At 38.2% G+C, this 24612-nt stretch overlaps 1 protein-coding gene and 1 long non-coding RNA gene across 2 annotated transcripts in view; one reads left to right on the top strand and one right to left on the bottom strand.

The window, feature by feature from the left end:
* LOC106873493 (uncharacterized) overlaps positions 1-24612 on the top strand; it is a 296970-nt gene that overhangs the window by 167639 nt on the left and 104719 nt on the right. The window contains 3 exon segments of the mRNA XM_089339867.1: positions 7003-7167; positions 20188-20361; positions 24022-24105. Of these exon segments, the coding sequence (XP_089195993.1) occupies positions 7003-7167; positions 20188-20361; positions 24022-24105 (423 nt within the window).
* Positions 14727-20194, bottom strand: LOC128250523 (uncharacterized). The gene is made up of 2 exons (XR_016237994.1): positions 19008-20194; positions 14727-15473 (listed from the first exon to the last, which is right to left on the bottom strand). It is a non-coding gene; the product is annotated as an uncharacterized LOC128250523 (long non-coding RNA).

Genomic DNA, 24612 nt, shown 5'->3' with positions numbered 1-24612 from the left:
CTATTAGAAGATATAGGCACAGGTGTGACTGTGTGGTAAGAAACTTCCCAACCACATAGTTCCGGATTCAGTCCCATTACATGGCACTCTGGGCAAGTGTCTTCTACTGTAGCCGCAGGCCAACCAAAGCCTTGTGAGTGCATTTGGTAGACGGAAACTGAAAGAAGCCCGTCGCATATATGTGTGTGTGTGTTTGTATTTGTGCTTGACAACCGATGTTGGTATGTTTACGTCCCTGTAACTTAGCAGTTCGGCAAAAGAGACCGATAGAATAAGTACTAGGCTTACACAAATAAGTTCAGGGATCGATTTCTTCGACTAAAAGTTGGTGCTCCAGCATGGCCACAGTCAAATGACTGAAACAAGTAAAAGAATAAATATTATTAGGTATTTTAAAAATCTTTTATTCTTTTCTCGTTTTGGTCATTAGACCGCGGCCATGCTGGTGCACCACCTTCAAGGGTTTTAGGTAAACAAATCGATCCCAGGAGTTAATTTTTAAAGCCTGATACTTATTCTATCGCACTCCTTTTGTTGAACTGCTTAGTTGCAGTGTCGCAAACACACTGGTTGTCAAGCGGTACTGCGAGACAAATGCAAAGACACACACACACACACACGACGGGCTTCTTTCAGTTTCCGTTTACCAGATCCACTCACAAGGCTTTGGGCAGCCCGATGCTGTAGTAGACGACACTTGTCCAAGGTGCCATGCAGTGGAACTGAACCCGGAACCATGTGGTTCGGAAGCAAACTTCTTACCACGTGCACAAATTTTGACAACAAAATCTTATATGGACCCTGGTTGAGAACCACTGCTCTACATGGTCACTTTACACGTTAGAAATAGCAGCCAAGTCGGCTTCCTCAGACCACACTCTACTTTCTTAAATAAAAGGCATGTTTTATATAAGATGGTCCTGGAAATACTCGGAAAACCCAGGAGTACCTCATGTTTACCCCCGATATAATCTGGATTTAAATCTTGATTAGGATCAACATGTATCAAGCCAGATGAGCATTTTGACTGGGGTAGCGACAGGGGTAGCTATCCACATCAGAAAGGACAATGGGAATGTTTCCAAAGGTTCAAGTCTTCATCAAATAAATCTTCCTTCATTTTTTCTCTTTGTCATCATCATCGTCATCACAACCATCCACCACCACCAACACCACCACCACCATCATCATCATCGTCAATCATAACTGCAGTGGATTGGTAGAATTGTTTGAGCAATTTCGAAAGAAGCGGGTTAGTTGATACGATCGACCCCCACCGCACCGTACCCTACCCAAATACTACTACTACACTACACTTGCACTTTTACGTTATTTTTATCGCATCCTCCCCCAACGAGACAGAGAGAGAGAGAGAGAGAGAGAGAGAGAGAGAGAGAGAGTTGAGAGGCAAAGTCAACCTTGGCGGGATGTGAACTCGAGATAGTTATTAAAAGCACCGGAAGAGATACCATCTGCACATAATTGCGATGTTTATGTGGGTGTGTTGTTGAGCAGAATCAGAATGTTGATACATAATGTACAAACGTGATAGGCTATGGTCTACATACATGTCAGTATACACACACACACACGCATAGATACGTATATATATATATATATACACACACACACGATGGGCTTCTTTCAGTTTCCACTCACAAGGCTTTGGTCGGCCCGAGGCTATAGCAGACGACACTTGCCCAAGGTTCCACACAGTGGGACTGAACCCAGAACCACGTGGCTGGCAAGCAAACTACTTACCACATAGTTGTATATATATATATACAATACACACACAGTATGTATGCATGCATATATATTTGTGTGTGTATACACACACACACACACACATACGACGGGCTTCTTTCAGTTTTCATCTACTAAATCCACTCACTGGGCTTTGGTCGGCCGAGGCTAGAGTAGAAGTCATTTGCCCAAGGTGCCATGCAGTGGGACTGAACCCGACGGGCTTCTTTCAGTTTCCGTCTATTCCTGCATGCATGTGCATACGTATATACCTACCTACCTCCGATAACTACTACAGGTAGATTTTGTCACTCTGCTGTGCGTTGAGTGTGGAGAGGCGACACTAGCAAAGCAACGTGGCTAACAAGTCAGTTTCACAACGACGCCAGTCCGGGGTTCGATCCCACGACTTGTGCCATAACCTCTGATTTGATATTTTGTGACTGACGTGCGTTTGTGTACGTTTATGCGTGTATGCATATGTATGTGTGTGTATTGGTTTATATATTTGTGTGTGCGTGCATATATATATATATATATATATAATACACACACATGCATAAATATATATATTATACATGTAGATACATATATTTATATATATATATATATATATATATATATATATATATACACACACACACACATTTGTATGTACATATATATAGGATCAGTTAAGATCAGCCAGGCCTCTACTAAGTCACACCCCACCATCTTAAAAAGTAAAAACGACACATGAAGACAATATCATGCAACATTCTCTGTGCCTGAAATAATAGCAAACCAGACAGTCACGACTGGAACTCCTCTTGCTCTAATGTAGGTCTAGTTAGATTACAGCTGACCTTCGGTTAAACAATAGCAACAAGTTAACAATTTATACCCCCCGAAATCTCTCTCAACTCGGCCTCTTCTACGTTGCTTTGTGTAGCTAACTGCATGAGCATATGAACCTCTGTGTGTGTGTGTGAGAGAGAAAGAGAGAGAGAGAGAGAGAGGGGAGATAGATTTTATTTCAACCTCTCTGTCTATGAAAGTAACAATGTTCGATTGAACTGTTTCCAGACAGTTTTTTTTTTTTATTCAATCCTATTTCAGCACATTTAATCTTATTATAGATGTTTAGATAGGAAAAAACAAAAAAAGATATATATATATATAAATAAAAATGATAATAATAATAATAATAATAATAATAATCTGTCCAGTTGTACATCTTAACTTTTATTTTCCACCTCGCCAATCAACACCACCATCACCACCATTAGCATCAACACCACCACCCTGCAAATCATCTCTCCAATTGCTACAAGCTTAAACAGTAGCTTGTTATAGCACATAAAATTAAAAGTTAAGGTATGCGGTGCTTGTAACCCGTGCTAACTTATACTCACACCTCTTAACTTTTTACCAATGGATTTGTCCGGCCGCGAAGGGCAAATATCTTATGGCCAGTGGAACACCTCAATGCCGGGTAAACCCCAGTTTTCTCTTCTTTAACAACGTGTCTTCTCTCTCCATTTCACTCACTCTCATTTCTATCTATCTATCCATCTGTCTATCTATCTATCCATCTATCTATCCATCTGTCTATCTATCTATCCATCTATCTATCCATCTGTCTATCTATCTATCCATCTATCTATCTATCTATCTATCTATCTATCCATCTGTCTATCTATCTATCCATCTAGCTATCTATCCATCTATCTATCCATCTGTCTATCTATCTATCCATCTATCTATCTACCTGCCTATCTGTCTAGTTTAGCGTTTAACTGTCGGGAAAAGATGAGTACTTAATCCCATAGCAGAGATTATTAATATGTATTATTTCGGTCGAGGTCAGTGTCTGGTTACTCTGAATTTCACCTGTTAGTGCACAAGGTCTTCAGGTAAGTCATAACTTTACTGTGTACCCACCAAGGAAAAAACTCAGAGTATCAAAAGACCGACTCGACCAATAAATAAATATATATATACATACAAACATACATAGTTATAGACTTTTTGTTATTCATTATAGCTTGTTGCTGCACGCCATTCCCCGCTGTGTTTATTTTAGACTTAAAAGTATTTCGGCATTTCGACAACCCCGGGTTAGTTAGCAATCATTTATTTCGTCAACACTTAAAGATAGATATAGACGTCAGCTCCTCCTGGTTAAACGCTTATTTTAACTCCTTCTCTCTCTCTCTCTCTCTCTGTATATATATATATATATATATATATATATATATATATATATATATCCTGTTTTCTCTTTTCTCTCCCCTTCTTCTTCTCTTTCGTTCTACCTAGGAACAAAAGTCTGTTGGGATATTAACCAACAAGACCTGCATCTACTATAGATTCTCTTGGGTAAAAATTTGATACCCAAACCTCCCACAGCCAAAAGAAACTCCTACCCCCATCAGCTGGCAACTTTCTTTTCTCCTTCGCATTCTTCTTTTTCTTCATTCTTCTATTGTCTTCATTCACAGAGGTGAGTCTGTAATGTCTACACCCTGCAGTCTCTCTCTCTCTGTCTGTCTGTCTGTCTGTCTCTCTCTCTCGACTTCTGAGTTCATAGTTTATCAAAAGCCGTGCCTAAATAAACGTAGCGACTCAGTTATTTTAAACTTTAGTGTAATCTATCTTTTCAAATGATGTTATTATTAAATGTTATTTTGATAAGCAAATGTATCTATAATTAACCTTTTAGTGTTATCGATTTAGCTAAATATTAATTTCGGGAATTGACAGATGAGGAAAAGTAAATGAACTTTATTCATGTTACAAACAAATAAATAAATGAATAAATAAAGGTCCCTAAATTAGGGATTTACATAAGGAATGTGTGTATGTATGTGTTTATACGTTTCTTTACTGTCCTGCGTGTGAATACCTATGTGTGTGTGTGTGTGTGATAATCTGTGTGCTTGAGTCCCTGTCTCTGTGTGTGTGTGTGTGTGAGTGTGTGTGAGAGAGAGAGAGAGAGTACTTGTGTGTATCTATTTGTGTGTGCGCACGAGTCCGTGTATATGCATGTATTTGTGTATGTGCATCTAATGTCTGTGGTCTCTGTGTGAATATACGTGTGTATAAGTACATGTGTGTGTGTTGTAACATATTTCTATTATATATATATATATATATATATATATATATATATAGTGAGAATTAACAAAAGACGAAGACGGGTGTGTAGACAACAAACAGATGTATTAGTTTAACGCTCGGGAAGTGAGAAAGTCTTTTACGTTTCGAGCCTACGCTCTTCAACAGAAGGGAACACAGAAATAAACAGAGAGAGAGAAAATAGAAAAAGGTTTAGTGGCTAGAGTACACACACACACAGACACACGCATATATAGACTTAACTACTTATAAATGAATACACACACACACATCTTTAGAAGGTTGTTTGTCAAAGCCGGGCAGAGAGTGACCATTGGTTTCTCCCCTTTAAAAAGCTTAGCTGTGCAGGCGACTCGTCCGATTCAAATGGCCGGAGGCCGGTGTGAAACTATTGATCACTCTTTGACCGGCCACAACAACTACTCTAATGTTTTTAGAGCAGGCGCGGTCCCAGGAATTTTTCGAGGGGAGGGCACAAGTCCCGAAGGGAATACAATTTCAAGAGAAAAGGGGCGAAATAACATTATTTAGAAAGGCGCACTTCTTTTCGTAGGGGGGAGCACGTGCCCCTCAGCTCCCCCCACCCCAGGGTCTGCCTCTGTAGAGTGTGCTTCTTTTTCGGATATATGAATTACTGATCTATATATATATATATATATATATATATATATATAATGTTTGTGTGTGTATTTATTTGTGTGTACTTATGAGCTCTGTTTCTGTGTATGCTTCTGTATGTATAATATATATCTGTAAGTACCTGTATGTCTCTGTAAACGCCTGTCTCTGCCTCTGTGTGTGTGTGTGTGTGAGTAATCACACCTAATAACATTCAGGTAATAATGCATCACAGGTGCAAACCAATTTGCCCCTGATTGTTGTTGTTGTTGTTGCTACAGCTCTTCCCTGACTTGTGAAGTCCCTCCCTAACACAACGGACTCACTTCATAACATTTACTATTGTTATTATTATTATTATTATTATTATTATTATTAAATTATCACTAAATAAACATTTTAGATTAATCTTCCGAAGTTTCTAGATGATAATCTCTGTATGTCTCTCTCTCTATATATATATATACACATACACACACATCTCCCCCTCTCTCTCTCTCTCTATATATATATATATATATGTATGTGTGTGTGCACACGTCTATATATATGCATATACACGTTTATCTATACATATCTGCATATATATATATATATATATATATATATATATATATATATATATACATACGCATCTGTAAGCATGCATACATACAGCTGTATATTTGTACACATATATTTTTATTTATACATACCTATAATGTATGTATGTATGCATGTATGTAATCAGCAGTAGTAGTAGTAGTATGTTTCACTCCACAAAGTCTTGCATGAAAGTTGAATCAGTTTTTTTTTTGTTTTTTGTTTTGCTTTTTATTGTGTGTAGAGTGCGTAATTGACGATGAATGGGCTAACATTGTACGTACGAGCAGAAAGTACACCACCACCGCCACCATCTTCTACATCATTATTAACTCTAACAACAGCAACGTAACCATCATCGTCAAGAACAGCAGCACACACATACACCACCACCACCACCGCCACTAGCAGCTTCACCATCATTAACACAATCGTCATCATCACCACCATCATCATCACGGTTTCATCATTATCAACACGAACAATCAACAATAATTATCATTACCAGTACAATTTCATCATCATCATCATCGCTAACAAGTATAACGCAGTTATCATCATCATCATTATCATCACAATAACAGCTGTTATGATGAATATTAGACCAGCTCACCTCTACTAACGTCTATTACACGAATTGTAGAGCAACCGCTGTCTGTCTGTCTGTCTCCCTTTCTGATTCTTTCTCTTCTCGCCCCGGGACACAACCGTATACTGAAGGAAGGGTTACAGGTACAAATGCAGTAGTAACACACCTGGTTATGTTTATAAGCGATTAAAAAACAACCAGCCGACCGAACAGCTAGCCGGCTAACCAACCAGCCAGACATGGTCGCCGTCCTAACAACAAACACGCAAAACGAAATGCAGCCCCCGATTGTTGTACAAAATTCAGGTTGACTTGATATGCTGAAAGTCAATGTTAATTATTTTCAGACTATTCACCAAGATCTTGAAAGAGAACAGCCAGTTGTGAAGTCGACCCTCGCCGAGGCCGAGGAAATACTAGAAGCCAGGGAGACCTCGAAGAAGGCCGAAAAGGATCAGCAATACCAAAAACTGCGTTATAACACCTCGGATTTAAAGTTCCGCTTCGGAGCCGTAAGTAAATCCATCGCTTTTATTTGTTATAAGTTAATGAACTTTTTTTTTTAAATCGATTTTTTTATTCGTTGAATATTGTTCTTTTACTATTGAAGCTGTATAAAAAAAATTTTTTAAATTACGAGAGTAATCTTTCGGTTTATGATTACAAAAATGAAAGTGAAGGGAATTATTGTAAATAATCGGCATTTTAAACTTTGAAAAAAAAAAATTGTTTTGTTTTACTCGGAATTGTAATCTTGCTTTTAAACGTAGAATTCTTTAAGAATTTTTTTTGGGGGGGGGGGGGAGTAAAAATAAAAAGTTAAAAGCAAACAGTTTGGGGTGAAGTGTGGGTTGGGTAATTTAAAATTTGAAAAACTTTTTTGTTATTATTGAATTAAATTAGATTAATTTATTTACAAAATCTGTAATCTCAGTTTTTGAAAACAGGAATCCGAAGAAACGTCTGTTCTTTAAATGTTTTCTTTTATTTTGAAGTCGGTGGGTGCCTATTTCGTCCATCTGTTTGTATATTGCCATCAAATAGTATCACTGTTTCTCACTTCCATTTTTTGTGATCATAAAACGAAAGAACACCAAATCTGATAAAACTAACGATGTTCTTTGTTGACAAAATTCTATAAAAAGTTGCCATAGTAGAATCTCTTCTTCTTCTTCATGACAATTTATTCCAAAGGCCAAACTTTTCTTCTTCATTTTGTTTCTTTATATTCTATGATTGATACCAAAACATTGGAAGACGAGTTCACAATTTCAAAAATATGTTAAACTCAACTAACATGTCTTAGATTATTATTCGTATAAAGAATTTGTCTTGTAACATTGAAGATGATTGTCAGTCGGTTCCTCTCAGGTTGGATCTATTGCGTGTATGGCCCCCCTCCTAGTTTTACAATTCTTTGTCCCAATGAGGAACTGATTTTGTTCTTGTAGAGGACAAGATGGCTGAGTAAGGTCTTGGTTCCGTTGTCTTTGGGCAGAACGTTATATTCTACATTACTCTCGTTAACCCAACTGTCACCTCTGTCTGTATCTGCCCCTCCCACTAAATGCGGTCTGCTTGTACGGTCCCCTCCCTCCAGCTGTGGTCTGTCTCTCCCAGCTCCTCCTTCTAGCTTTAGCGTGTGTCAGTTTAGTTCCTCCCTCCAGACGTGGTCTATCGGTAGCCGCTCCTTCCTCGAGCTGTGGCCTAATGTTCAGGCCCTGCCCTCCAGCTGTGGCCTGTCTCTACCAGTAAGTCCTTCTGTCTGTACATGCTTCTTCTTTCAGCTTTTATATATCTGTATAGCCCCTCCTTCAACTGTGTTCTATCGATAGCTGCTCCTTTCTCCAGCTGTGATCTATATGTTCAAGCCCTTCCTCTAGCTGTGGTCTGTCTGTACTCGCCTCTCCCTTCAGCTGTGATCCGTCACTATCAGTTCCTCCCTCTGTCGGTACCAGCTTTTGTGCGTGTGTATAGCCCCTGCCATCAGATGTGGTCTATCGATAGCAGACCCTTCCTCTTGCTGTGGCCTATTTGTTCAAGCCCTTCTCTTCAGCTGCGGTCTATCTATACCAGCCCCACCCTCCAGCTGTAGCTTGTCTGTACTAGCCCCTCCCTCCAGCTGTTGTCTGCCAGTCTCTACCAGCCCTCTTCCTCCAGCTGTGATGTTTGTATCTGTTCCTCCTTCCAGCTTTTGTATGCCTACAGCCCCTCCCTTCAGATGTGGTCTGCCTGTCTATATGACGCACTCCCGCTAGCTGTGGTCTATCTATATTAGCCACTGTCCCCAATTGTGGTCTATTTTTATCACACCTCTTCTAGCTGTGATCAGTCTATTTTAGCTCCACCCACTCCCGTGGTCTATCTTTTGGTCTATCTTTTTTAGCCCTACCCCTACGGTGGTCTATCTCTATCAACCCCACACGTCAATAAATCATAAAGCAATTTTTGTTCTCAGGTTTAAGTGAGTGTCAACTTGAAGTGAATATTTTAACTGTTTTCTTTTCCTTCCAACAGAAATTTAATTAATTTGACTCAATTATCTCCACTTCCGTTACATATCGTCTTTTAGTGTTAATTGATGTTTTGAGCTATCTCTTTGAAATTAGTTTCTGATCTATTGAGCGATTGCGGAGTTGTACTTGTTTAGCAGTTGACTTGTTCCGAGTCTGGCCCTGTGCTAAAACTAAAGCAGTTACACCACAGAGAATCCATTCAATAACACAAACCGTTGAATTTATTCCAAGGGTTAGATTTTTGTGGCACCTTTACGACCTGGTCACTGGCCCCGTTTCTACTGCGTTCTGCCGTGTTAGCAGTGAAGCTATACCAATGTCAGTCAATATTTCTGGAAAAAGTGCTCTGAGTAAAATACGAATGTTTTAATTGTTAACAATGAAAATTACAATGGGACAAATCATTTATATATGCTTACGTTATAAGAATTTAGAAACTTCGAGAGAACGTGAAATAATTCGTTTTTTTTATTTGTAAGTGGAACTTGAAGCAGATAAGGCTTTATTGGATTTAAAAAAATCTTTTTCGATAAGAAACGTAATCTGCCGTGGGACTCGAACCCGTATTGTTTGTAAACAAGATGGGAGTTCTACCATTAGATCAAAGCAATCATTCAAATTTTTTCATCCAGTTTAGAAGCTGTTCTCTTACCACGGAAGATTGCATGTTGCTGAGGTCATAAAAATTTAGGAACTTCGAGAGACGTGTGGAAGAATTCGTTTTAAAAAGTGGAACTTGAAGCAGATAAAGCTATTAATAAAAGCTTGTAAATTTCGGGTTAAAAAGCCTTTTGGATAGAAAAAAAAAATTAAGGGTTCTTTAGCCCAATATTTACACGCAATTATCTTTATTATAGCTTTATCTACTTCGAGACCTACCATTAAAAGTAAATTAGATAATATATAATTTATTCTATTATCGGTTTTAGTGAGGGATTGTGGCCATTTTGGGGCCCCACTTGACCATTTTTAATATACAAAGGGTTAATACTTTTAGAAAACGTCTTAAAATTCGAAATATAAAACAATATAAAATAGAAGACATTTTAATATCGGTGCCAAAAGAGAACGCTTTTCGGTTATATATTTTGCTCGGTCAGGTGAAATATATATTTCCTATCTTGATTTAATCTTCACTCAGCTGATTAACAATGATCTTCTGGCTCACAGACAAAACTATTTACTGAAGACGAAAATTAGAACTTTCGTTCTCAAATTTGTTTTCCAAGAATTTCAAATCTGAAACCGTGTGTTGAAACCAATATCGATAGTGTCATATTTTGGAAGAGCCTTACTAGTTAAAGACCATGTAACACATTCACCGGTTGTTGTTGGTCTATATTTCTTTCTTTTCCCCAAATCGGATGTTGTTCACTTTATGTATGTGTGTGCTTTGGCACAGGCGTGGTTGAAAGTTAGCTTCCACAACTACATGATTCCGGGTTCAGTCCCACTGCGTGGCACCTTGAGCAAGTGCCTTCTACTGTAGTCTCGGGTCCATCAAACCCTTGTGAGTGGATTTGGTAGACAGAAACTAAAAGAAGCCTGTCGTATATGTATGTATGTATGTGTGTGTGTCCTTGTGTTTGTCCCTCATTGCTTGACAACCGGTGCTGGTTTGTTTACGTCCCCGTAACTTAGCGGCTCGGCAAAATAAATCGATAAAATAAAATATCAGACTTAAAAAGTAGTACTGGATTCGATTCATTTCACTAAAATTCTTCAAGGCGGTGCCCCAGCATGGCCGCAGTCTAATGACTAAGACAAGTAAAAGTAAAGGATATGTACAGGGTGGCACAAAAGGAGCGCAAAGGGGTTTGAAATTTCTTTTATAAATTCGTTTTAATTACGATTTTTAAAAAATTTAATTTACAAGATGTGATTTTTTCACACCTAACGTACGTATATTTCCTATATATGCTGTATACGGTGCTAAAGGATCGTAAATTTAAAAAAAAAGATCATAAATGAATTATTAACACCTTTGTGACTTTTGGGCCGCCTTGTGTGTGTGTGTACATATATATTCTCTTCTACTCTAAGCACAAAGCTCGAAATTTTTGGGGAGGGGGCCCAGTCGATTGGATCGACCCAGTACGCAACTGGTTCTTAATTTATCGACCCCGAAAGGATGAAAGGCAAAGTCGACCTCGGCAGAAAATTTATATATTCTACTTGTTCCAGTCGTTGGACTACGATGCACATGGACACGCAAGACAGGCTTCAACATAGTTTCCTTCTACCAGATTGGTCTGGGGCTATATTAGAAGACATTTGCACCAGATGGGACTACATTATATATTAATCTAAGAATCCATAAGTCAGGAAAAATAATATGCACTCGTATATTTGTCAATATAGTGTGTTGCTACCTCTGAAGAGCACGTGGTATTACTTGACCGTGCTGTTAATTAATATCCGGTTATGTAATAACAACCAGTGTGAAACGGATTGGTTCGATCAGCCAAAATTAATCTATAATACTCTGTATACTTTGATTAGCAAGCTTATATATATTATCAACAGCTTAACTCGGATTTCATATGACTTGAAGTTGCGTGGGCGCGTAAGACATTAGGAGACCACACACACTAACACGACCGGCGCTAAGAAGTTCGTGGCCTAATTAGAGAATTGTCAATGGGGATCTCTTCTCTACAAAATCTGAAGTTTGATGTTTTATGTTTCATTTATTACGCCGGTCCCAACCAAAAAGCGTCGAGGGCTATAGGCTGCACTATTTTTCACAATGCTATACTGAAATTCATCATAACGTTCTCCGCTAGAGCGTGTGTACGACGCCCTCTCCTGACGCAGGGCCCAATTTTTTTTTTTTAAATCTGTTTAATTGGCTTAAAAACGGCCCTGGACACACATACACACACAAAGATAAAAATAAGTTTCATAATATTAAACAGCTGAGGTCCCTCAACAAAGTGATTATAAAACGATTAAATATTTTAATTGGTGATACGAGCCTTTACTGAATTTTTTTTTCTTCTTAATTGTATGTAAAACAGAACATCGTTACTAATTGGCCAGCTGCTCTAATTATTATTATTTTTATTATTACTGCATCTGCCAATTTCTAAGAGATAATAAAGTCACAGTTACTCATTTTTTTTATTAATCCTTCCGCCTAAATTAGGAATCCCAGCTCTGCCTGTCAGTGTTAATTTTAAGTGTAGTCTTAAACAGTCGTTCATAACTCCCGGCTGTGATTAAGGCAAATTAATGCCCTAATTACTACCTAACAACAGTGTTATTCCCTCAATCTTCTTTATTGTCTGATAAAATATTAAGATCTAATAGGTGCTGAGTGTGAAAAAAAAAAAAAAAAGATTAAAAATTCGGTTTAGTTGAAGATCGAAACCCCCAACCGTATTGAATATAAATCTTTCTTTGAAAATTTATATTTATCTAATTAACACTAATTTGCAATTGATGAATCTAAGCGAAGTATTTACCTATTTTAGTATCGTTGTTTCATAATTATTGTAATTGGCATTCCGTCGGTTACGACGACGAGGTTTCTAGTTGATCCAGTCAACGGAACAGCCTGCTGTTCGCATATTAAAACCTTCGCTTGTCCTCTGTATCAATCACATTTGATGCACAGGACATAATTTCCTTGGCATCCATGCATCATATTTGATATTCCAATTTTGTTTTCAACCACCAGAGTAACTTGGGCCTTACGAAAGGAAGGAAAAGCTTTTTATTACTCAGAACATATGGGACGTTTATGAATATGCTTTGGCAAACTCTTTGTCTGCCTTGTGCATCACGTGATACACTGGACATATTTTTCCCTTATGTCTGTGCATCGTATATGATGCACATTCATAATTTTTTCAACCACCAGAGTGGCTTGGGAAAGGAAAGCTTATATTATTCAGAAAGTATGAAACGAAGGTTAACTAAAAATTTGATAACAAGCATGGACATTTAAGACCAACTTATGAAAATACTTTGGACAGGAGTGGCTGTGTGAGTAGCTTGCTTAGCAACCACATGGTTCTGGGTTCATTCCCACTGTGTGGCACCTTCTGCAAGTGTCTTCTACTATAGCCTCGGGCCGACCAAAGCCTTGTCAGTGGATTTGGTAGACGTATATGTATATGTTTGCGTCCCCGTAACATTTAATGACTTCATATCGCCCCACTCGGGAGTATTGAGACCGGAGTTAAGGCAAACCCCACAGCTCCAAAATCTCAGGCCTTACATCTACTATAGTAAAAACGATTATTTGGCGGAGGCGCGGGGTATTTACGAAGGGTTAATGGGGCGAGCTGGCAGAATCGTCAGGAAAATAATTTGCGTTATTTTTTCCGTTTTTTTTTTTTTTTTTTACATTTGGAGTTCAACTTTACCGTTTATTCTTTCGGAATCAATAAAATAAAATTAACAAACACTGAAGTAGAACCGACTTGACCCATTTCCGTCCAAAATTACTGGCTTTAGGCCTAAGGATACAAACAATTATGTATGGTTAATGCGGTGAGCTGGCAAAATCGTTAAAACATCGGATAAAATGCCTTGTGAGCTTTTTCATGTCTTGGGTTCAAATCCCGCCGAAGTCAACCTTGCTTTTTATCTCTCCAGAGCCGATAAAATAAAGTATTTGTTAATACTGGAGGCGATGATGTCGACTATCCCCCCCCCCCCAAATCGTTACCTTTGTGCCTAAATTAGAAACACTATTTACACAATTATTTTAGAAAGTTTCTGTCTAATTTCAAACGAATGCCTTTTAGTTAAAGATACAAAAATAAATTGTTTGTCAGAAATACAATTATTGAATAATTGAATTCTGCAAAATTTCATAAACGCAGACCAATGCTTCTGTAAATTTTGTTGATAACCCATACAACCTTCCAAAAAATTCCTTATCCCAAAACATACTACCTTATTTGGAGTGATTTTACAGTGAAAGGTGGAAATAGTTTTTACTCACCCTTAAATTCTGATCGGCGAACTTTCGGGACAGCTTATCGTTACTACCTCATTGAGCAGGAAAAGGGCAAGAAATTGAATAGTTGTTTTCTGGTGAAAGAATTTTTTGTCCCCCACCACCATCCCGTTAAATTTTTACTATTACAACCGTCTCATGAGTCGGTTGTAAAGTTGTTGTTTTTTTTAATCTGAAAGAGGTGATCTTACAGTACGAATCCTAAATATCGGCCTTTTCCGTAAAAAGTGTTGGAGAGAAACAGGGAAACTACGTCATAAAAGCGAAAGACATACAGAGAGCGCGATTTATTTTGAAGGGTTAGGGTTTGGGTTAGGGAATTCCGTCCGTAACCCTAACCCTAAAACCCTAACCCTGACACTAAAACCCTAACCCTAACATCGTAGTGAAGATCGTGCGAGTGTTACGGAAAAGGCCGATCTTTGGTAAAGATCGCCGAAGACACTTTTTACGGAAAAGGCCTATATTTAGGACTCGTATCGTAAGATCGCCCTGAAAGATGTAGCTTGAAAGATCTAGGACTCCTATATTTGTAAGCATACCAACACAAATGTCCTTCCCCCCGACTTTATTTCCTCATAACTTTCAGAAAAATGAATATTGTTTAATGACATTTCTACAAATATCTTACAGAGGGTGTAGCATGCGATGTGTATCAGCATCAATGTATGTGCACTCACCAATTTTTATTTCCCATATTAAATTCCAATATAATAGTATTCTACACTATCTGAAAGGGAATTGTAGAAAATTTCATCAAAAAATGACAATGTTTTTGAAAGGCATGAGGAAACAAAGTTCATGGTAGTGGTGATGAAGGCACACTTGTGTCGGCATGCTTCTAATTTGTACTCGGTTCTCATAAAATATAGCTGAACAACACTTCGTCGCCGTCGTCCATAACTTGAAACATTGAAGCTATGACCTCTTTGATTGATAAGCTTTCATTTATGTTTAGCTGACGATGTTTTCCTTTAGGCTTGAGAAAACTGCAAAAATTTAATGTTCAGCTGACAAAGACGTTTCTATTTTTAATGTAACCCCGCCTCCCATAAAAAAAAAATCCTTGCTGAGAACTGATAATATCAGACGATAGATGAATCATTTGAAGCCTTATAACACAAAGACATTCCCGTTGGTTTTTCATCTCATTTCTTTCTCTCTCTCTCGCTGCGAATTAAACTGTTAGTTGACCGCCTCCTGCTTGTCATTGATTGTATACTAATTTTACCGACATCTATATTTAGTACACCGAAAGCTTGTTTGACTCCCTAACGTCTTTAAATATCCCACATCGGTCGAAAGAAAGCTGACTTCAGTCACCGTCAACCTATATAAAAACAAAAAATACAAATCAATTTCTTTTTTATTATTTATATATTATTAATCAATTTAAACGTCCGTGTAAAAGCTGGGACGCCATGACAGATAGCGGAAGGTATATAAAACAACTCTGGTACAAAAAGAATAAACTAAAAATATAAAGAGAAAAACTAGAAAGAATAACAACAAAGAGTGGGGAGAAAAAGATAGTCAGACAACGAACAGTTAAACGTTTCTGTTGTGAATTGTTTTTGTAGCTTTCTTGAATTAGAAAATCTTATTTATGGTCGGTTGTTCCTTGAAAAAAAAAGTTGGTTGAGATAATATTTAAGGGAAGATGATTCTCTTTGATACTAACTATTCAAACTGCTTTGTTTCTTGTGTAGAAAAAGTGGGGAAGCTTTAGAAATAAATGGAGTGGTTTGTCTATGTATTTTGTATATTTTTTGTTTGATGTTTACACCGAAAGGAAGAGCGGTTGAGTTGGTAGCCAGCAAATAGCAACTCTGCGGGAGTCTTTTCGAGGTCACCTAAAATTAAAAGGGGCCTGCAATATGTACGAGTGACATGAGGTCAACAGTTTAATGTTAGTAAGTACTTATAGCTGGTAACAGTCGCTTCTAAAACGCGTTTTTTGTTGTTGTAAGGATGTTACTAAGAGCTATCTATGAAGTAGTGTTAAGTAGGTGAGACAAACCCCCTCTCGGCCAGAACACTAGTCTCTTGAAAGTTAACTGACGTTTGTAATTATTTCTTGGATAGATGATAAATTCAACTTGCATGTTTTTTTTTTAGGAATAATGACTAGAATTTTGATAGGGTGTGTAGCACTTGCTTCGCTCCATCCCGTCGTCTCCTTCACATTCAGATTATAATACTAAAGGAAGTATATACGTTAATCATCCCTCCAACATGGCTACCTTATATACATCACTCCTCCAATACAGTTACACTGTAGTGTCTCTTTCGGCTTGAGTACATAATAACCCCTCCAACATGGCCGTATATTTTACACTTTCATCCTGTTGTGTTCTTCATTGGATTTTAATGCAAGGGATACATACTGGGGCTTCTATGCCGCTCGTTTCCCTTTAGTCCCGTTTCAAGATGGCACCCACTGCCCGATCCAATCATCCTTAATGTCCTTTCACTGCATAAAAAGCCGCGCAACTGGCACAGGAGTTGTTTCCCCTTGGTCAATTTTTTTGTCTTCTTTTTTCGGCGCAACACCCTTCCCTCATCATGGATCTATATCCAACAAGGCATTACTGTCTAAAAGGCATGGGAGCACCGGACAGCTTCCTGGGGAGTCGCACAGGTCTAGGGACCCAGTTCTGATCTATGTATGTTGTGGTTTGTTATCAATAGTTAAGTACTACAGGGCCCAATGCATTGACTTGCTTGGGGACCTCATGGGTGTAGGGGCCCAGTTCTGATCTATGTATGTTGTGGTTTGTTATCAATAGTTAAGTACTACATGGCCCAATGCATTGACTTGCTTGGGGACCTCATGGGTGTAGGGGCCCAGTTCTAATCTATACATACTAGGGCTTACTGTCAGTAATTCAGCAAACATTATAGAGCCCAGTACATTGCCTGGAGGCCTCATATTACAAAGACAGAAGGCAGAATCGTTAGTACGCCGGGCGAAATGCTTAGCGGTATTTCGTCTGCCGCTACGTTCTGAGTTCAAATTCCGCCGAGGTTGACTTTGCCTTTGATCCTTTCGGGGTCGATCAAATAAGTACCAGTTACGCACTGGGGTCGATGTAATCGACTTAATCCCTTTCTCTGACCTTGTTTGTCCCCCCTCTATGTTTAGCCTCCTGTGGGCAATAGATAGATATTACAAAGACAGACCCAAACGAATCTCAGTCAACTCGCCCTGCCAACATAGCTTTATATGTCACAGACACCCCTCCAACATGGTTCAGTCCATAAACATCAAGAAATATCTCCACCAGTGTGAAATACACACTGTTTCAGACTGTCTATTCGTCTTCATATGAGCGTTTCATCCAGAGCAGCAACTACTGTAAGTATGACAGCTGTCTCACAGCTGTGACAATGTGTTGCCTTGGTTTTTGACACCACTGTTGCTGTCTACTTTTTATATGTTTGAAGTGTAGAGTAGACAGTCGTGTGTGTTATAGGATACTTGAAAGGGACAGTCGTGGATATTGTTGGACATCTGAAGTAGATAAGGGACAGTCGTGTGTGTTGCGAGATGGCTGAAGTAGATAGGAAACAAATGAGTGTCGATTCTTTATGTAAAATGGACTACCGTTCTATCCTCTGGCGCATCATGGTGGGTTCACCTGCCGCCCAACACTGTCATTATACGTATGTGTGTGTGTGTGTGTGTCTTTGCTAAAGTCGAAATTATGTTACGTTTAATCTTTTGCCTGTGCAAAGCATTTCCACAAGTTTGTCCCTGAACGTCCATGCTTGTTTTTATTCATTTAGTTAATCCTTGTTACACCAATACCCCAAATATGAAATCAATTGGAACAAAAATTGAAAAATGGCTGCCAAGCAGAAAAAGATGCACTTTCTTTTCATAAGTCCCAAGTTACTCCGGTGACTGGAGGTGGGGGGTTAAAGACGTGTATCATATGATGTATGGACGCCAAGGAAATACGTCCTGCGTGTCACGTGATTGATATACAGGATAAGCTAAGGGTTAAAGAAGAGAAAGGCTCAAACTCACACCACGCCCTGCTTCCTTATAATACGGTCTACCGATCTACATTAATAGCGTTGACAGACCCTATAAGTTCAATACACAATTTCTGGTTTAATTGTCATTTATATAACCCTTATATATATATATATATATATATATATATATATATATATACATACACACACACACACACACACACAGAAGTGACTGATAGACCATATGTGTATGTTTCTTCCTTATGAGTCACGATCCAAGTTGAGTCGCTGATACTAAATCGTTTGCTGTTGAAATATTTCGTAAAATGTAAATAACGTTCCTGAATGTTTTACAGTGAGTCATAAGGCATGAAGACTAACACATCGTGTTTATGACAAACAGAAAAGGAAAAGACAAAAAAAAAAAAAGAAGGAATATTTCTCCAAGATAAGAAAACTATCAACTAGTTGAGAGGGTGTGGTGTGGGGGTATTTAAGAACGTAAAAGAGAGGGCACCTTTTTATCATCATTATTATTATTATGTAAGCCCTTGTGGCCAAGAAAAAAAGAATTATTATAAGGGGTCGATAAAATAAGTTCCAGTCAAGTGCTGGGGCGATATAATCGATTTACCCCCTCCCCTCAAAAGTGGTGGCCGTGTGACAAAATTAAAATTTTTATCAAATAAAAGAAATAATTGTTATTATTTTGTAGATATGTAATTATTATTAAATATATAATTATGTAAATATATGATTCTTATCTAAATATGAAATAAAGGGTCGCTGAAAGCTTAACGATTTACCAAAATGGCTCGCAAAGGTAATAGTTAAGGAACTGCTAGACTAGTAAGTAATGGTCAAAAGATCGGTGGCTTACCTCTGATTTAATATCTGTGGTGGCTTGAGTAAAATGTGTCTGGTTGTTAGAAAGTGAAACAGTGACAAGTTTGTACTAATTTCTTCCTGGCCAATATCAGAAGTTTTCTGTCGCTTGTGTTTGTTTAACATGTATAGAAGCAGTTGTAGAAAATTAAGCATGTTTTTACTCCGAATTTTTGCTTTATTTGGTTTTTTTTCTCTCTAACTAGTCCAACTGTATTTACGTAATGAGTTTCACTGTCGATTTAACGACGAGGCCGAGATAAACTGGAGATAAAATAAACCGACTGACTTCTTGTCATTCATTAATTTACCATTGTACTCAACAGAAGGGTCACTTCTGGATGACTTCATTTAGAAGGTCGTTTATAGAAAGTTCCAACTTTTTTTTTCTTTTTGAGTATTTTTCAATGTTTATGGTATTAATATAATCCCTTTTCCTCTTTGCTGATGATACAATAATTATCATCAAGGCATAATTAAGTAAGGATTATCATATTTATTCAGCAGATGTGTGTGAGCTGTTCAACTTTTATTATTAAGGTGCAGTCTTCCAATCTGTGTTACATTTTTGTCAAACGAAAACTGTTCGCCCGTCTGGAGTGAAAGAAAGGAAATTTAATTCGGCTGAATTACAAAGTTCTCTTCAACTATTGTCTGCGAAAGGCTAAACTTTAATTCCTCTTTCGCTGTTTTGTTTTGTTTAAAACAACTATTTTACGGATGGCTGCCACGTTTCACACACTTCTCGCCTGTTTTAGAGCAGATAATTAGCAATTTCAACGGAAATACTTAACTATTTGCTATTGTTTAATAAACAAAAGGTGACCACCACTATATCATTGGCCGTAAAAGTTATTAAACCACTTTTTTTTTATTATTTAATTTTTGTATATGTACATGTGTGTTTGTTAATAGTCTTTCTTGGACACCTGAATATCTCTCTCAAACTAGTCATGACGTCCTCACTCTCTCGGAGATAGAATTCCTGGATTCGTCTTCGTTTAAACCTTATCCTCTCCATTTCCTTAAGAACATGCCTCTTTGTTTGTGTCGTTTTCAATCAAAACGGATGTTACCATCATTGATCGAACTCCTTTGGATATTATAACAAACAATTCTACATGAGGAATTATTCTCCCATGGGTCTATCTTTACCACTTTGTGTCTCCATCCAGGCCTCCAATGAAGCCGAAACGAGGACGAAGAAATTCGATGATCTTTATGAAGATCTCGAAGACTTTTACAATATTGTCGAAGACCTTGACCAATGGATGGACACAGCTGTTGAGAAGGGACACGGTATTAAGGTCTCCCAGCAAGATCTCGAAGTCCAATACGGGATGCTCAAGGTAAATCCTATTTATGTTTTTGATAATTTGTGAATCAATGATTTTTTTTTTCTTTCAGAATTTAAATGTTTTTTTTTTTAATTGTTTGCGAAAAAATGTTTTGATTTTGCGAATTGTTGAAATACTTGTAGATAAACGTAAGCTTTCTCTTTAATAGGCCACAGTATTTTAAACTGTGATCGTTTTTTAAAAGTCTGTTTGTAAATAAATAGTTGTGACTAAAAGTCATCACGCGAAATGAGTGGCTTCCCAATTGGACCCCTCCTTTCACCGAATGACGTTTGACAAACACCCACTCCTCGTGTTTTGGGGTGAGGAAGCAGGTCATTTTATTCAAACAAGAAGTCAGTTTTGCGCAGTGAATTATCAATATTTTCACATACCATTTCGTTCAGCACGCGCTTCTTTTTAGATATGTGCATAGACTAATTTTCCCTTATGTTAAAATTTTATAGTAATTACTAACGTCGGCCGGGGCTTATATTAATGAAATTACAGTGCGCCTTGACATATCACCAGTCACGTTTTCTGACCATTTAATACATAAGACATGTTTTAATCCCGACAAAGATGTTTTTGTTTGTTTTTCCTTTTTGGAAATTGCTGTGTCGGCAATCTTTCGGAGATAGTATCAATACTGCCTCGGAAAGATTGTCAAAATGTCTTTAAACTATAAATATTGTATCTAGCTTAAATGTTTTATTTTTAAGAAAAATCACGGGCCCCTCGAAACGCCTGTACCCCCCCCCCCCCCCACTTAATATCTACCTTGCCCTTGTAAGCTCATGATGATACAGAGGGAGTGCTACCTCATTGCTTAAGAACCCTCTACGCTAGAGGGTCCGCAAGAAATTCCTTTACATCACTTCATAGAACTAAATCAGTAATTCTCAACCGGGGTCAGGGCCGGATTGAGACCCATCGAGGCCCTAAACGCTTAAAAGATTTTGGTGCCCCCATAAAAGATTATGTAATTCGAAATATAAACAATAACAAACCACAAAATAAATTTTTATTTTTCAAAACGAAACGACACAGTAAGAGGGAAAATAATGTTCATTTTTGTATACTTCCATTTTGTGGAAATATACAATGGCCCAGTGGTTCGGGCGAGCGGACTCGCGGTCATAGGATCGCAGTTTCGATTCCCAGACCGGGCGTTGTGAGTGTTTATTGAGCGAAAACACCTAAAGCTCCACGAGGCTCCGGCAGGGGATGGTGGCGAACCCTGTTGTACTCTTTCACCACAACTTTCTCTTACTCTTACTTCCTGTTTCTGTTGTGCCTGTAATTCAAAGGGTCAGCCTTGTCACACTGTGTCACGCTGAATATTCCCCGAGAACTACGTGAAGGGAACACGTGTCTGTGGAGTGCTCAGCCACTTGCACGTTAATTTCACGAGCTGGCTGTTCCGTTGAACTAGAACCCTCGACGTCGTAAGCGACGGAGTGCCAACAACGACATATATACATATATACACACACACACACACACACACATACATATATATGTGTGTCTTTGTTTGCCCCCCTACCATCACTTCGCAACTGATGTTGGTTTGTTTACGTCCCCGTAACTTAGCGGCTCGGCAAAATAGACTGATAGAATAAGTACTAGGCTTACAAAAGAATAAGTCCTGGGGTTGATTTATTCGACTAAAGGCGATGCTCCAGCATGGCCTCGGTCAAATGACTGAAAAAAGTAAAAGAATAAGGATTGAAACAAGCAGGAAAAAAAGATAAAAAACTTTGTAGGCATGTCTCTTTGGTAAGGAGCTTTCTTCCCAACCACATGGTTCTGGGTTCAGTCACACTGCATGGCACCTTGGTCAAGTCTCTTTTGCTATTCCCTTGGGTCGACCAAAGCCTTGCAAGTGGATTTGGTAGAGGGAAACTGAAAGAAGCCCATCGTATATATATGTATGTATGTGTGTGTGTGTGTGTATCCTTGTGTCTGTGTTTGTCCCGCACCACTGCTTGACAACCAGTGTTGGTGTGTTTACATCCCTGTAACTTTGTGGTTCAGCAAAAAAAGCCTGATAGAATCGGGGCCAGGCTTAACAAAAAAAAAAAAAAAGGGTCAGTTCATTTGACTAAAAAAAATTGCTCAAGGCAGTGCCCCAGCATGGCCGCAGTCTGATGACTAAAACAAGTGAAAGATAAAAGGCTGGTGGCAGCGGTGGGGATGAGGTTATGTTTTTAATAAGAGGAGAGCCTGGCTCACTAATCAAATGAATGACCTTTGGCAACTTACTGACCTTTGACCTTATTGAGAGAGAGAGAGAGAAAAGCAGAAACACAATTTCTTGTTGAGCATCCTTGTTGTTTAACCCCAGGTCATCCCTGAAACAGCAGCCAGACCCACATCCGAAGGTCATTCCAGACATGATCTTACTAACATTTCTTCTGGAATAGTGTAGCTTGGCCTACACTATCCTATGTGTCCTTTTGTAAGATGGTAGCGAGTGGTTTCAGGGAGATTCAGCTGTTATTTTTAGCAGGGTGAATGACCTGTAGGAGTTTCCTTGTTGTTGTTAGTTAGATCCGGATCATTCTGGATCAAGCCGACATACCATAAAATGCTATTCCAAGTATGACTAACCTTTCTTTTATTACGGCGTAATGTATCTAAGAATACATCATCTGATGTGTTCTTTATTCCTGTTGTTGAAACCCAAGACAGGGTGTGTGTGTTTGTTTATGTGTGTATTGTAAATAGACACTATAAAGGTGTGTATGTATGTATGTGCATATATATATATATATATATATATATATATATATATACATACACATATATACATACACACACATATGCATAGAGAGAGAGTTCAGGTAAAGTTGCGTCTGATGATGTAATGTTATGTAATGGATACAAATTCCTTGATATAAACTGATACCAGTTAGTTGCCTCTTCATATTTTCATATGACCGCATCTCTCGAGCTGAAACTAGTAAATAGGTGCAGGTAGGGCTGTGTGGTAAGAGGCTTGCTTCCCAACCGCATGGTTCTGGGTTCATGTCCCTCTGCATGGTACGTTGGGCAAGTTTCTTCTACTGTGGCCTAATGTTGACCAAAGCCTTGTGAGTGGATTTGGTATATGGAAACTGAAAGAAGCCCATCATGTATGTGTGTGTGTTTTGTCCCCCCCCCCCCATCCACCACTTGATAGCTGGTGTTGGCGTGCTTACGTCCCTCTAACTTAGCAGTTCAGCAAAAGAGATTGATAGAATAAGTATCAGGCTTAATAGAAAAAAACATTAGTACTAGGGTCAATTCATTTGACTAAAAAATATTCTTCTAGGCAGTGCCCCAGCATGGCCACAGTCCAGTGACAGAAACAAGTAAAAGAATTGTGACCAGTGATGTATAACAAAATCTCATAGTCTGGTCAGTCATGTGATCACATGGTATATTTGCTAACATGGTAAAGATGAGGTAAATGCTTAAGAAAACTATTAATAAACCTTTTCAGATAATTTAAACATTTAATTTTTTTTTTTGTATGATCACAGTAAAATAGTAACTAATCAGGTGTGAATGGTCACCCACCTGATGTATTCTCAGATATACATAGCCAGTCACCTGGTACTACAAACTTTGCTGAATTTATCTTTTGTTCGTATTATGAATATTAAATCTTTATATTTTATTTTACAGAAATATGTCGAAGAGCTGAAAGCAAAAGAGGGTGATATTTCAGCTTTGGTTAAACTTGCTGACAAATTCCGTGATGACACCCAGGTAAGTTATTGGTTAGGGCTAAATGTATGTTGGCGATAATTATGAATATGACTAATTAGTAAACAGTGGTCTCTTATTTAATGCATAGTGTTGTGTGAATTAGTGAATTTATTAATACATTCGACAGTGTAACACACCACACTACATTCGACAGTGTAACACATTACACTGTGTTTAAGTGTATCACACTACACTGCATTTGACAGTGTAACACATACACTATGCTGTTTGACAGTGTTATACTTACACTGCATTATGCTTGACAGTGTAACATATTACATCTAATAGCATTACACTTCACTTCATCTGGCAGTGTAAACCACACTTACACTACAGTTGATAGTGTACCAACATTTTCCTATTACAGGTGACTGTGTAAACCTTACAGTTAGAGAAGGTGTGTGGCCTAGTAGTTACAATGTGGCCCTCACAGTTATTAGATTGTAGTTCAATTCCTGGACCGGATTGTGCATTGTGTTCTTGAGCAAGACACTTCATTTCATGTTG

Source organism: Octopus bimaculoides, chromosome 22 (assembly GCF_046866305.1).
Source record: "Octopus bimaculoides isolate indiv1 chromosome 22, ASM4686630v1, whole genome shotgun sequence".
Taxonomy (NCBI): Eukaryota; Metazoa; Mollusca; class Cephalopoda; order Octopoda; family Octopodidae; genus Octopus; species Octopus bimaculoides.
This window is presented reverse-complemented; position numbering and strand designations above follow the sequence as displayed.